The following is a 14,404-nucleotide window of genomic DNA, read 5'->3' as shown; positions in this document are numbered from 1 at the left end:
GAGATTGAGAAAAGTCTTCTCAATATACGTATATCTCGTTTAACATATTGGTGAAGGAGTTGTATTTTTATTAATCTATTAACGTAGGAGAATAAGTATAATTATACGTGACCCAAGCCAAATAAATAGCTGTAGTAAGCATTACGTCATACATTACCCAAATTATTTTCCGAATAATTTGGTAATGGGATAGTATAATTACCCAGTTAGAAACTCTATTTTCCCAGAAAGTACCACTATACAGACCACACTTTAAATAAACTTGCAACCTAATTTTATATATATGTAGAATAAAACAATTTCAAGCAAAGTATCCATGTGCTCCAGAAACTGTAGTTTTACCATATTTTGTACATATGCAATATGTACAAAGTTGTTATTTCATCCCAATTTTATGTTGATGTATCAAAAGAACACACAAAAATAACAGTGTTTCTATTGTATATTTTTCAAAATTTAACATAGATAGACTTTGTTTAAGGAAAAATGAATTTACCCCATGGATTAAATCCTGGTGGAATGGTTCTTAAACCATCTCTCTCCAATGATTCGGTCCGTTTCCAAGTTGAACTGGAGTTTGTCCAGTGCCTGGCAAACCCAAACTATTTGAACTTTCTCGCACAGCGTGGTTACTTTAAGCAATCAAACTTTGTGGCCTACCTAAAGTATCTATTGTACTGGAAAGAGCCCAAGTATGTCAAGTACCTGAGGTACCCCCAATGCATTTACATGTTGGACTTGCTGCAGTACAAGCAGTTCCGGTCAGAACTTGTGAACACTCCATGTGCCAAATTTATAGAGGATCAGATGCTTCTTCACTGGCAGTTTTATACTAGAAAGCGAATAAGGATGCAACAAGCAATGATGGATGCCATTTTACAACGCCAGCAGCAGCCAACTTCAGAGAAGCCAAACAATTCCTCCCAAGTTGCAAAAACATTACCTGATGCCAACACATGATAGATGGTTAAATAAAACTGATCATTTTAATTGTGGATTACTACTTTTGTTTATAAAATGTATTCGTTTTATAAAAAAATAACTCTTATGTTTTTAAACTTATCAATGCTGCCAGTAGGTTAGTTTTCCATCATTAATTGTAACTTATATTTTGTCTAAATTAATACTTTGCATAAAGGTTTCTAAATTAAAAAAATATATACGGAAAACAAAAGTCACCAGCTTTATTTTAGAGATGTATCACCCTCCCTTTTAAGCAAGTTATCTTGTATCACAACGAAAATTCTATTTCTTAGTATGTTTGCTCCCACATTTGACCTTAACTGTCTTTATGTCCAGATTTTACGATCTACTGGCCATAATGTTCAATAAAATTGTATATAGTAAGTTCTGGAAGTATGGGGTATCAATCATAATTTTAGTGTTTGCAGTTGAAACTCCAGTCCAGTTACATTTATTTTTTTGTCTATTTTAAGGTTCAATTCCCATTTTTTTGTTTTACATACATTTTTCACAACTTACAGTGTCATGTGATATATCTTTTTTGGGGGAATACAAGATTGTTTTTGTGGCAAATAAAGGCATTAAAGATAAGTCACTACATGAATGGATCAACCATGAATAGGACAGGATTTATGTTTGTTAAGGCAAACAGCTACATACAAGTAAGTATATAGTTGTTATATAATATAGAAAATATGATGTTCAACTTTTACGTATTAAAATAAATTAAATCACTGTCTTCATACCAATAAATCAACACAGCACTAGTAAATATGTTTTTTTTTTCAGTCGGTGTGCTGGTATCATCCTTTGCCATTTAGCAAACAGTTAAAATACAGAATTGAGCAACATCAAAGACCAAGCTTGAATAAAAAATTAAATATAAATCGAAAGATTTGGGCAAGGTAAATGTTTAAATTAATTACCCTAAAACCAGGCAATGTAAAATACTGACAGTTGTTTATTTGTGAAAATTGTTTTTTAACTTTAGAGATGGCTCTGCATCAAACATTGACCCTGGTTCACTATTTCCATCAGTCAAAGAAATTTCTGAGGAAATTTTAGCTGAAAAAAGATGGTGGCCCACCCTTCAAGATATGCAGAAAAAGATTGAAAAGAGGAAATGCAAAACAGAAAGAAAAAAGGCTGAAAGGTTCTCTATACAATTTGAGATCTAAAATTTAAGCTTTATTTTCTGTGTGATGTGCACAATCAAGAATTCCCCAAAAAATGTAAACAAGTTGCCTTACAGACTCTTTCCATTTTTTCAATGATTTACAGTCCTTTAAATTTTTAAGAAAATTACCTTGAAAATGAAAAATACTACTCTACACAGGCCAATGTCAAAAGAAATACAATCATAATAAAACTAACAGGGATATTAATTGACTCCATACAACTGATTTAAAGACCCCATTTAGTCTGCAGATCCTACTTTGGCAACCAATGTATTAGATCCTTATTTATAAAATTGCCAGATGTAATACATTTTACCTACTACCTTGTTGCGGTTTGTACTAGAAAATTTTCAAACAAAATGTTTGTTTTTTTTAATTCTAATCTTTCAAGTTTACCTATCCAAGCAATAGAATCCACTGACTTTTTTATCAAAGTTGGTTATTTTTTTGTTTTCTAGGCAGTTTTTGTGGCATTAGCCAGGAATTTTAATTATTTTACAGGCAAAAGAAAATTGATATTAACATGTCAAAGATGCCAAAATGGATCGCTGAATATAAACAGCAACTTCAGGACACTGCAGAAGCTAAAAAAGCATATGCTGAAAAATCTAAGTGGAAATCAATTCAATATGATAAACTAAAGTTTAAGTTTGCCCAAACACCGGCCCACCCACAGCTTTCCAAGATATTTGAAAGACCCCAAAAAAGTCAACCGTCAATCCAGAAAAAGAAGAAGAAGTAGTACTTGATTACCACCAAAACATCTCCAAGCCCGCGTAAGCTGGTTTATTAAGGGTCTATCAAGACGTAGAGAATGAAAAGAAGTATCCTGATTCTCTCACAACTAAACGTTTAAGCTTTAAATAAATGTTATGATGCGAACACGCAGTGTTTTCTAGTGATACACAGTGCAAAAAATATCAAGAACTTTGTGTAAATGAAAATATTGTATGCAAATGACTAAAATCAACATTGTAAACTGCTCAAAGTTTATTTAAGTATTAGTAAGGAGAGCACCCTTTGAAGACCGGTACTAACGTAATTTGGTAATTTCATTTTAATCTATTTGACGTTAAATTGTTATAGAAGTCTAAAATTTATTTGAAAACGTTCTCTATACTACTTTAGGTTATTTTACCAGGTAAAAAGCAGTAGAATGTCTCTTGTTTTAACATACTTGTAGGACCAAGTTCTAGACAGCACACAATGTCAGCACAAAATTATAATAGCAAAAAAGACCTGTATATATTTGTTTCAATCTTTTCACTAAGATTTTTTTTTACAATAAGCTCTATAAATAACCATCTTTGTTAAATTTAAGTGCTGAACAAATGCATTCTTTCGAACAGAATTGGAATCTCATTCATGTGGTGCCTGATGCAGTAGCCCATTCTCGTTACCAGTATGTCTCACCCCAGTTTGATAAATTCGTATTCGCCTGCCGCACCATCAAGTTTTTTTCAGAAATTAAACAATAAAGAGTATTTTCGCTGCACGTGAATCAATAGCATCTTTGCAATAGCTTTTGCATTGAAAGTAGATGGGGAGTCGGTTAAAAACAACCTACTCCGGCCACAAAAATAACCCCGTGTCCGACTCCGGTCAAATGTGCGATTTCGTCGAGCCACGAGTCCGGCCCTGACTCTACAGCCTGTATTCTGTCAATTTACGTAACTAAAATAACGTGGAATTCAGCAATTTACTTATATGGGTGTCGTTTAGTTCATTTACTCACAAATCACAATACATGGTTGGACAATATTCCACCTTTGCAATTTCCAGTTGGTGGCCATATCAGTTTTAAAATTTGGTACTGCGCATACGCATGTCGGACTCCGGTAGTTTTACGTGGTCTTACTCGAGTCCGACTCCAGCAAAACAAACCGACTCCGTAGCCCTGATTAAAAGTAACACCTCTCTAACTAGAAGTTCAACAAAATAAACTATAACTGTGCAGTGAGATTACTTTGTGACGCCACATTTATAGGTATAACTTTGTGACGTTATGTTTTGACCTATCTTTGTGGCGTCACCTTGGAAAAGAATTTATGCCCCCTCCTCTCCAAACAAAAATTCTAGATTCTCGCCTGGTCAAAATCCCTTTTAAATTGAATTGGCGGATTCAGACATTTTTTGTTTGGGGGAGTGTCATTAAAGTTTTACGAGATGGCGTCAAAAAAGTTTCGTCATAAAAATGCAATAAACCTAAAGAAACATATCTACTGCTATAGTGCCATATCTAAAATAAACTATAGTATAAATTAGGGATGTCCGATACTGGATGTTTTACTCCGGTGCCCAATATTTTATGCAAAAGTTTCGCCGATTCAATACCAAATTACGTCATTCTTTTTTGAGCACAACTGGTCAAATTGTAATCTGCAGAAGTATTGATTTCTGGTTTGTAAAGCAAAAAATTGCATTGAAGATGGAAAACTTACATATTTAAATGTTCTATAATAAGTTACTTCCCCTTCAAGGTGAAAAACGTTCAGTTACAACAAAAATCATGCCTGTTATGATGCTCAAATTTATTTGTTACTGGACCGAGGCGGATTATTAACTTAGTATCGGACGAGTACTGATTCTACCACTTGGCACCAGGTGTTGGCTCCGATACGATATTGTCGGACATCCCTAGTATTTATATCAATGACATAATTTACCAAATGTGAAACAATATTTACATCGAAATAAGAGCAAAGGAGCTAGAAAAACCTTTGTAGTACACCTACTATTTTGAATCAATTTACCTTTGTAGAAAATCGCTGCGTTGTATCGCTAATCTTAGCTAAAATACCTATATTAGTTTAGTATATAGGATCGGCACCGACCCCCTAGTATCGGATGGGTGTACACTTTAACTTGAATGGAGTATCGGCTGCGATCTGATATTAGCGGCGGGAGGTCCGAACTAAACCTTGAAAAGGGCTCTAAGGGCAAAACGGAACGCAATTTTGTCAACAAAATACCAGTTTGTTGTAATCTGTTCCAGTCCATAGGCGTAGCCAGGGGCCAAATGGCCCCCACAAAATGTATAGACAATTTACTCTTAATTTGTTTTGTAGCATTTATGAGCAGTACCACAACAGTCGACCACAGGCATGCCACACCTTAAATTGTCATGCACTGTTACGTCACATACGATGTACCGTAGTTAATGTTACGCTTGCTATACCCGTACATGTAGTTTTACTAATTTTACCTTTTAGTTTTTTCTCTTTGGTAAAAGCTTAACAAAAAAGTTAAAACTTTTTTTGCCCCAAAAAATTTTCGGCTGGCTACGCCACTATTCCAGTCAAGTCAATATAAATATACCCCATGCCCTAATTGCCCTATACCTTTGCTTAGTACTGCACTAATTCCTGACGGATCGGGTGGTAGTTTAGTAACTGTAAAATTTGGTTCGTGGTTATGTGATTTGCAAGTTTTTGAACTATTAATTTTGATTAGTTCTCGGTGTCTCTAATAGGCTCACTTAACTCATATTTAAATCTTTTACGACGGATTTGGGCTTAGTTTGTCAACAAGGTAGTGCAGTTGACAGGGATCTAAGTTTTGCATAGAGGTTAGACACCAGGCCATGGTTCTCAGTATTTGAAATTTTTTTGCGATACGCGCGAATCTTTCGTTTTACAACTTTATTTTATTCCTAATGTGGAGATATTTTTAGCTCAAGGTATCTGTGTTTTGCTCTGTATGTTTTGTGTTTTAGGAAACTACTTGCTTTATATAAAAAACCTCGCGTTGTAATAGCTTTAAACTTTTTTAAACAAAATTGTTACAATTACCTGCGATATGCTTTTATTTGCAAAAAATAACTTTTCATGCTGTTTTTAATGCCTGAAAGGTTAGGACATATCGAAGATAAAACTTTCAGGCTATTTTTTTTGTAAAACAGTGTACAATGCAAATTACAATATACCCCGTAAAAGCAAAGCGTGTTGTGTGAACTAAAGGTTGGTTAAATTTATGTCAATATGAACATGAAAGACCTGAAGGACAAATTTGTTTCTAATGAAAGTTATCACTTCAAAAAAATACGCAACCCGTTTAAAAGTAAAAAATGCTTCCTGCTAAAACCGCTGCACTACGCGCGATAATTACCTCGACCATTAGGCAGTTACACAGCGCTACGCTTGACTAAGTCCGCCACACAAAGTTTTACAAACTACCAAGCGAAATCGCGTCTCAAGCGAGCGCAATTCTACAATTAAAGAGACTCATTTTATATCTGGGAGAAATTAATTAAGATTATTGCGACGCCTCTCGTGCCCTCCCGCGCATATTGCTCCTCTCCATTGCAACGAAAGCATCCGTCCGACAAAGCAATCAGCAAAAAATAATTACAGATTACATTTAACCAAAAAAACGGAAGTTCCGAACTAATTATTATTAAGGACTTGCAAGTTCGGTAAATTGGCAATATTAACAGAGTGAAATTAGTGAAGACCAAAAAAAGGTCTCCCGCGTTTCCAATTTGGGCACTTTTTTGTTGAAAATTTTGGACACTTTGCGTATTTTCGGCTTGTGCGCAAAATTTTGGGCACCTGCGAACATGGTAAAAAATTAGCGGGAACACTGCCCTCGACAATATAGAAAAGGTTGCCGACCCCTGATTTAAAGTCTTGGTGCAAAAAGTTGAATTTTCCTGGTAATGACATAACCTTGTAAAATAATGTGTGTATTAGGAATTAATCTTTCATGTTGAGCTAACGACAAAACTGGATTTTATTATGAAACTTTATGTTGAATCGTAAGATATATTAATTTCATTAATTTGATTCAATTTATACACATGCTCATGTAAGTTCCTATAGTAAATATATGTTAGGCCAGGGTTTCCCAAACTGTGGTCCGTGGACCATGGCGTAGCCAGCCGAAAATTTTGGGGGGTGCCAAAAAGTTTGAACTTTTTGTTTAGCTTTTGTCATTGTATTTACCGCCGTAACGATCACAATAACAATGTTAGCAAACCGTTTTCGAGCAGCAACTGAGTGTTAACGTAATACTCCATTTACAAGAAAACCACTCGAACAGCAAAAACTGACTTTTAAGTAGTAAAACTACATTAATGTATATCAAATGTAATATTAACACATCGTTTGTGACGTAACAGTGCATGACAATTAAGATGTGGCATGCCTGTGATCGACTGTTGTGGTACTGCTCATAAATGCTAAAAAACAAAGTATTAAGAGTAAAATATTTATAAATTTTTTGGGGGGCCATGGGTGGTCTGTGGCGATATGACAAGAAATTATCCAAGTTACACATATACGTTATACAGTATACGCACCCTTTCAAAGATAATTGTCGCAGTTATTCAAAACCTAATGATTTCTAAAGCTTTTGCTATCCAGTATCGTGAATATTACTTGTTGCGCCTTCGTTGTACCAATACCTATACAATATAAGCCTTGGTTGTACTCAAAAAGTTAATTACGAAAAATTCTCGTATTCCTCGTCTATGACGTAATAATATATTCTTATTGCACTTCGAAATTGACGGCTTTTGTTGAGATCATTCCAACCGGTTGCCTACACTAAAGTTAGTAAAACGATGAGATAAAAAACCGAACTGTCTCTTTGATGTTGTCAGTTTTGAAAATAAATAAAATTCGGTTGCTTTGTATTGCGGTCCGCAAAAAAACAGATTTACAAATAGTAGTCCGTGGTCTAAAAATGTTTGGAAACCCTGTGTTAGACAACTTAAAACATGACTGACAGCTTATCGAAACGAAGGTGCAGACAATATGATATGAGACAACGATTATATAATACTTAACTGTAAAGCATGAGGGGGGCGATATGAAATATTATGGAGCCCAAGATGGCACTATAGTGTAAAAAGGTTGGAAAACACTAATTTAAAGTTGTTATAATATCCATTATCGAACATTTGGTGTTTTTTAAACGGGTTGCGGTAAAATTTCAGTTTTAAACCGGTCCGCAGTGCAAAAAAACTTGTCGACCGCTGCTTGTAGTCATTTCAATAGAAGAAGTTTACGCAGGTAAACCAATTAGAGTCAATTTACGACAGTAAGCCAATTAGAGTCTTCCGGACGTTTACTTATTCATAACAAGGCTTCTAAATCGATACGAGGAAGCCCGTGGTAAAACAAAGGGACAGTCGAAAGATGGTGATGATTAGATAGACGATTGACACACAGCAGTGGTTCGCAAACTTTTTTATTCCGTGGCCAAAATTTTTTGTAACGCAGTTTATGGGGCAACATGAGCCGTGACACCTTATTTGATACACCAATTAGCAATAGGACCTATTTTAAATAAAATATATCAACCTTGGTTGGCTGATATAAGACTACATATTAGCTACAGCGAAATTGCTGGTTTACAATTTACGCCAACACAGTCGAAAAACTGAGTAGCGAATAAAAACAAAGTCATGAGACTATTAAAAAAATTAAAAAATGATTCGTAGGTTTTGTCAGTAGCCTAAGGCTATATTTCTCATCTCCAGCAATGGCTAGTGTAGCCTATACACCGATTAACATCAACTTTCCAATGTTTTAGGTATTTGTCTGCCATTGCTTCTAATTAGGCTACCGTACATTTAAGATAATAAAGAAAAAATGCGTTGGTTTGGTTTAAATTAAAATTGAGTCCACACGGCGTCATGATAACAAGGAAATGTTTAATAATTATACTTTTGGGAAACGCGATAATGTAGGCAGTTCAAATTAGTCGAAAAATATGGAAAACGGACTCGCGTCTTCGCAAAAGAGGTGACGGACCAGATGATATTTATTGGCAGGTCGCATTCACCCAGTGAACCGTAAGCTGCGGACCCCGGTGTATAAAATCGTGTTTCGTAGTCAAGAAATTTCCCGCTAAAAATGATCTCATGGTCCACTACTGGAAGATGGGCCACAGGTTGGGAAACTGATAGCCTACATAGGGGACGATCGAGTTTTAAACGTTTTTTTAGAGTGATATTGAATTCATCAAATTCAAAAATACAAAACTAAATAGGTTATCTAAGATTGAGCTAAACTCCAGCATTAGAGTGGATATTGGAATTCGTGATGAGGTTGACTTGTTTTCTATTTTATCCATGGGTTTGTATTTTATATTCAAATGTGTTGCATACGATTTTATATTTCCTGAAAATTTGCACCCCTGAAAAATCTTATAAATATTTGCATTTGATGTCGTGTGCAAAGATGCGTTTGAAAGAGATAAACATATTATTGGGAGTAAGATTTTCTATCATTTAGAAGAGGGGTTCTTAAACTTTTTTTACCGCGGACCCCTAATTTTTTTTTTGGCTTTGCATGGACCTCGGCAGACAAGAAATACTCCAAAATGACGTCATAAATTGACGTCACAATACAAATAGACTTCATGACTCTGTTATTCGGTCCGAAAAAAGTTAAATGGAGTCTAACTATACATTCAGTGCAAAGCCGTTTTATTTTTGATTAAATTGTTTTCTTTAAAAATCTGATTACTTTATGTATACACTAGTTCTATAATTAGGCCTTCATGGACCCCCTAAAGCTAGTTCACGGACCCCAAGGGGTCCATGGACCCCAGTTTAAGAACCCCTGATTTAGAATAAATAATTTGTTTATTCACTATTGTCTGATTTACTTCTTATTAAACAGTAGCTAAAATGTCAATTTGAGTTCCCATAGTAAGGGACATAATTGAGGGAAAAGTACCGATATTACCGCTTAGCAACGGAAATTGTCCACGATCCGATGTTAACGTCGATTCCCACCAGTACCGTAGTAATAATGTACTTAGAATATGACTTTTTGCTAATACTTTACCAGGCTACAAATGTTTATGAAACCCTTACAGAATTAAGGTCACAAATTAGTAGTATATATGCTGGTAAACTTGTGATCATAATTTAATTACAGTAACTTTGTGTTCTTGCTTATTTTTAGGTGGCAGGTAGATTAAATTCATATAGTCATAGGTAAACATATTAGTCAGCAGTTGAGACGAAAGTAAGTCGGGAACTGGAGTAGCGTGGTGCTTTGTTTAGCCAGCCAGCAATCAAATCGACTTGTTTTCCAAACCTGGCGTTTCGTGATGGCGAATCGCTGAAGCATATCCGTCTGTGTCGTGCTCTGATTGGTCAAACCTGCCGCGCAGTGTCCAACCACGTGCAGCCAGATCGAGTTGACGTAACGTCAGCGGGTAACGTGGATTTTCTATTGAATGACAAACCGTAGAATTAAGAATGTTAAATTCAACCGGTGTACAGGCTGTTGGGTGTACGTGTTTCCTTACTAACGCCAATAATCGCCAAAACAGACACAGGTCTTTTACAGCAGTAGATGTATTAAAGGAAATGTCCTACTCTAGAAAAGCGGTATTTTAGTGTATGTTGTGCATACTGCCCGTTGCAATTCAGCATCAGTGACTTAAGGAGTTTTACAGTTTGTACTATGTATTTATAGCTGTGTTGTTAGTTTGTTAATAAATGCACAGAAACTGGTAAAACCTGCCTACAAATTATTAACAAAATTGCTTGTAATGTTACAGGTTATTTATTATTTAATTAAATTAGTTTTAAAAATTAATAATATGAAGATTTTACTAATATTCACCATTTGTGCCCTTGCACTTGTGGAATCCACAATATACTTTAAAGAAGACTTTACAGAGGGTAATTTTTGTGTGTCTTACTACAATCTGTACAATACTAACCTTTGTTAACTCTTTAATTTTCATTCTCTAACATCCATATTATTTGGCAGGTGATTGGGAAGACAGGTGGACGGCGTCAAAAAGCAAAGATGATTTTGGAAAATTTGTCTTGACTGCCGGCAAGTTTTACAATGATGCAGAGGCTGACAAAGGGCTGCAAACAAGCCAGGATGCAAGGTATTTACATGTTGTATATAATTTTTCTGTTTTTAACCCCTATATTTGCCCATATCACAATTACTCTTTTTGTAAAGGTTTTACGCCTCGTCAACAACTTTTGATAAGTTCTCCAGCAAAGATAAGACCCTTGTTGTGCAATTTACGGTGAAGCATGAGCAGACGATTGATTGCGGAGGTGGATATGTGAAGATCTTTCCTTCCACTGTGGAGTCAACAAAAATGACTGGAGATTCTCCTTATAACATTATGTTCGGCAAGTATTTTTTTTAGGAAAACTTGGTAGCAAACCACTGGTTTTACAATTTCTTTAATGTTGTGTGTGTAACTTATGAGTGTGCTTTAAGGCTGAAAACCAAAATGTTTCAGTAAATTAAGTTATTTTTTTGTAATTTTATAGTTATTATGTAGTCACTGAAAAATCATTAGTTAGAACATCACTTCAAGGAATTTTTAAAACCAGGGAAAATAGTTTTTAGATCCAGGAAAATTAAAATTTATTTGTGTATGTATGTATATATATATATATATATATAATTTTGATAGTGACTACAACATAGTATTATCAAACTAGGTTTATCACGAAGCTACAATTCACATAACAACTAAGATACACAATTGCAACATTTTAAAAAAGGTATATCAATTTACAGGTCCCGACATTTGTGGTCCAGGAACTAAAAAGGTACATGTTATTTTCCGGTACAAGGGAAAGAATCTTCTCATAAAGAAAGACATCCGCTGCAAGGTAATTAAAATTTAATTGTTATAATTTAATGGTTTATTCTGCAAAATATATATTTTTACCTAATCTGTTTACCCTGCCTTGCTTTTTGAACTTATTAAATTTTTGCAACTTTTAGGATGATGATGCCACCCACATCTACACGCTGATAGTGAAGCCTGACAATACTTACGAAGTCCTGATTGACAACTCCAAAGCCCAATCTGGAAGTTTGGAAGAGGATTGGGACTTCCTCCCACCCAAGCAAATTAAAGACCCTGAGGCAAAGAAGCCAGAAGATTGGGATGACAAGGAAAAGATCCCCGACCCAACTGACGAGAAGCCAGCTGTAAGTTGGTTTGACATTAAAGTATATAATAAACGATACTGCAGTGGTCGGAAAACTTTTATTTCGGCCCATAGTATTTGTCAAGAGCTATTAAAAGGCCCGCTACAGAAAACCACTGACATTTAAGGGTGTATTCAGGATTTTAATTTAGGTCCTTCGAAATTTTTTAAAATAATGTAACAACGTTAGGTAAATGTCTCAAAACAGTCGAGCCTAGTCTAATGGGCGTAACTGTAAATGTTTTTATTTAGCAAAACTTTAATTTTAGACCAACGTTAGGTAAATGTCTCAAAACAGTCGACCCTAGTCTAATGGGCGTAAATGTAATGTTTTGATTTAGTAAAACTTTAATTTTAGACTTAAATGTCGTGGCCATAGCCAGTGTTTTTTTTAAGGTGTTTTGGGGGACCGAAACGGTCTCCCGAATTTCTTTCGGTCACCCAAATTTCTCCAGCGGTTTCCCAAATTTTGGACTTGCAACTTTTTGGTATTTAAATGAAACACTTGCGGTCTCTTAAAAACTACTTAGCGGTCACCCAAACCAAACCTAAAAAAACCCTGGCCATAGCCCTGGTGGCCCGGTCTCTTGTTGTTTGCTGACCATTGTCTAGTGCAGTGGTTCTCGAACTTTTTAGCTTGTTGCACACTAAAAAAATCTTTATTATTTCGTGGCACATTGTTAACAGAACAACAAAGTGGTAACTTTACAATCGCCTTTAACACACCACAAACTTTATGTAAATTACTCAATACTATTACTTTGTCGTGGAAAATGCGTATTTAAGTCTAAAATCATGTATGCTTTTCATGTATGCCACAAAATTCCGCGTCACACAGTTGGGAATCACCAGTCTAATGTCTCAAACCCTGTTATTAACGTACATTTTTGTTGAATAGGACGACTTACAAGTTGATTGTTCGCATTATAATTCACTTTCTGCATTGACAGGATTACGACCAACCAGAGCACATCCCTGACCCAGATGCCACTATGCCAGAAGATTGGGATGAGGAAATGGACGGAGAGTGGGAGGCACCCATGATTGACAACCCAGAATACAAGGGAGAATGGAAGCCGAAGCAGATTGACAACCCCAACTACAGCGGCCTGTGGGTGCACCCGATGATTGACAACCCCGAATACGAAGCTGATGATGAGCTTTACGCCTACGAGGACTTCGGTGTCCTTGGTCTTGATCTGTGGCAGGTAATGGATTACACTTCGCGGAAATGCCATTGCATTTATTATACTGCCATCGCATTCAACGTTAAACAATGCTAAGTAAATTATCCCAGTTGTTCATTTGTTAAACTTTCCTCAAAAAACAATGCAAACTTCCTTGATTACTCCAGTATTAACGCGTTTATGATCCCAGGTTAAATCCGGCACCATTTTCGACAACTTCCTGATCTGCGACGACCCGAAAGAGGCCAGCGCCGCGGCCGCCGAGATCCTCAGCACCACTGTGAAGGGAGAGAAGAAGATGCGCGACGCACACGAGGAAGAGGAAAGGAAGAAGCGCGAGGCCGAAGAGAAGACCAAGGCCGCTGAGGAAGAAGAAGAAGAAGATGAAGATGAGGAGAGTGTTGGCGATGTTGACGAGGTAAAAATCTTAACGTTTTTTTATATAGTTTTTTAATAAAATCTTAAGAATTTGCGGCGGAGTAGCAAGAAAGATAACATGGTCGAACTTTTTAGTACTGTTATATTTAAAATGGACTGAATATACTGTTGCTGCCAGCCAGTTCAGGGCCTTAAAAGAAGATTACCCGCACAGGCAATCGAAACGTCGGCGCCAACAACAACCCCTTTGTAATTAAAATTCACTGTTGCCTATATTTCACCGATTTCGGTATAACAATGTAACCTTTTTGTTTTCAGGATGAAGAGCCAGAACTTGATGGTGCTGAAGACGATGAAGGCGATGATGCCGAATCGGACGAAGCTGCGCCCAAAGACGAATTGTAAACACCAGCGATTATCACCGCTCTCGCAACAAAACCAAAGAGCCGTCTTCAAAAAGAAACAAATCACAAACTTAAACTCGTTGACCAATTGCTTTTGGGTTTAATTCTCATTTCCTCGCAATTGGAAAATATGCGTTACGGAGACCCGGCTTATGCAGTACTTCCCCTCTTATCCCAAACGCTGTTTCCAAGAGTTTAATTAGTTCAGCTCCTGAAGCACTTTTACGGCGCCGATCATTGAAGTTTTTCACTCTTGTTGACCGTGTTTCATCATGAAGCAATTTTGGACCGCTTTCTGACCCATTTTGCCGCGTCTTTAAAAGAATTGAATAAAATATATTCTATGCCTTACGTGAA

General features: G+C 36.1%; 3 protein-coding genes across 4 annotated transcripts; all 3 read left to right on the top strand.

The window, feature by feature from the left end:
- Nucleotides 1-470: 470 nt before the first annotated feature.
- On the top strand, nucleotides 471-1,436 carry LOC146164558 (mediator of RNA polymerase II transcription subunit 31-like). Its single transcript, XM_083382343.1, has one exon. It carries the CDS (start codon nucleotides 487-489, stop codon nucleotides 958-960), a length of 474 nt encoding a protein of 157 aa, XP_083238469.1. The 5' UTR covers nucleotides 471-486; the 3' UTR covers nucleotides 961-1,436.
- LOC146164557 (large ribosomal subunit protein mL64-like) lies at nucleotides 1,429-3,580 on the top strand. The gene is made up of 4 exons (XM_083382342.1): nucleotides 1,429-1,625; nucleotides 1,753-1,868; nucleotides 1,955-2,116; nucleotides 2,643-3,580. The coding sequence occupies exons 1-4, from the start codon at nucleotides 1,563-1,565 to the stop codon at nucleotides 2,881-2,883; spliced, it is 582 nt and encodes a 193-aa protein (XP_083238468.1). The 5' UTR covers nucleotides 1,429-1,562; the 3' UTR covers nucleotides 2,884-3,580.
- A 6,878-nt stretch (nucleotides 3,581-10,458) lies between these two features.
- LOC146164556 (calreticulin-like) lies at nucleotides 10,459-14,404 on the top strand. Of its 2 annotated transcripts, none has more exons than XM_083382329.1 (8): nucleotides 10,459-10,788; nucleotides 10,880-11,006; nucleotides 11,084-11,262; nucleotides 11,660-11,754; nucleotides 11,870-12,079; nucleotides 13,029-13,286; nucleotides 13,456-13,663; nucleotides 13,993-14,404. In XM_083382329.1, the coding sequence occupies exons 1-8, from the start codon at nucleotides 10,656-10,658 to the stop codon at nucleotides 14,046-14,048; spliced, it is 1,266 nt and encodes a 421-aa protein (XP_083238455.1). In that variant the 5' UTR covers nucleotides 10,459-10,655; the 3' UTR covers nucleotides 14,049-14,404. The 2 variants fall into 2 exon arrangements, with proteins under 2 accessions (XP_083238455.1, XP_083238454.1); XM_083382328.1 differs by having other exon boundaries at nucleotides 10,469-10,788; nucleotides 13,456-13,683; nucleotides 13,962-14,404.

The sequence above is a fragment of the Ascidiella aspersa genome, chromosome 2 (genome assembly GCF_963924565.1).
Source record: "Ascidiella aspersa chromosome 2, kaAscAspe10.2, whole genome shotgun sequence".
Classification (NCBI taxonomy): Eukaryota; Metazoa; Chordata; class Ascidiacea; order Phlebobranchia; family Ascidiidae; genus Ascidiella; species Ascidiella aspersa.
This window is presented reverse-complemented; position numbering and strand designations above follow the sequence as displayed.

Coding starts and splice junctions, on each gene's coding strand:
- LOC146164558 (XM_083382343.1), top strand. CDS start 487: ATGAATTTACCCCATGGATTAAATCCTGGTGGAATGGTTCTTAAACCA.
- LOC146164556 (XM_083382328.1), top strand. CDS start 10,656: ATGTTACAGGTTATTTATTATTTAATTAAATTAGTTTTAAAAATTAAT. Junction 10,789..10,879: donor TAAAGAAGACTTTACAGAGG/GTAATTTTTGTG, acceptor ATTATTTGGCAG/GTGATTGGGAAGACAGGTGG. Junction 11,263..11,659: donor TCCTTATAACATTATGTTCG/GCAAGTATTTTT, acceptor ATCAATTTACAG/GTCCCGACATTTGTGGTCCA.
- LOC146164557 (XM_083382342.1), top strand. CDS start 1,563: ATGAATGGATCAACCATGAATAGGACAGGATTTATGTTTGTTAAGGCA. Junction 1,626..1,752: donor AGGCAAACAGCTACATACAA/GTAAGTATATAG, acceptor TTTTTTTTTCAG/TCGGTGTGCTGGTATCATCC. Junction 2,117..2,642: donor GAAAGAAAAAAGGCTGAAAG/GTTCTCTATACA, acceptor ATTATTTTACAG/GCAAAAGAAAATTGATATTA.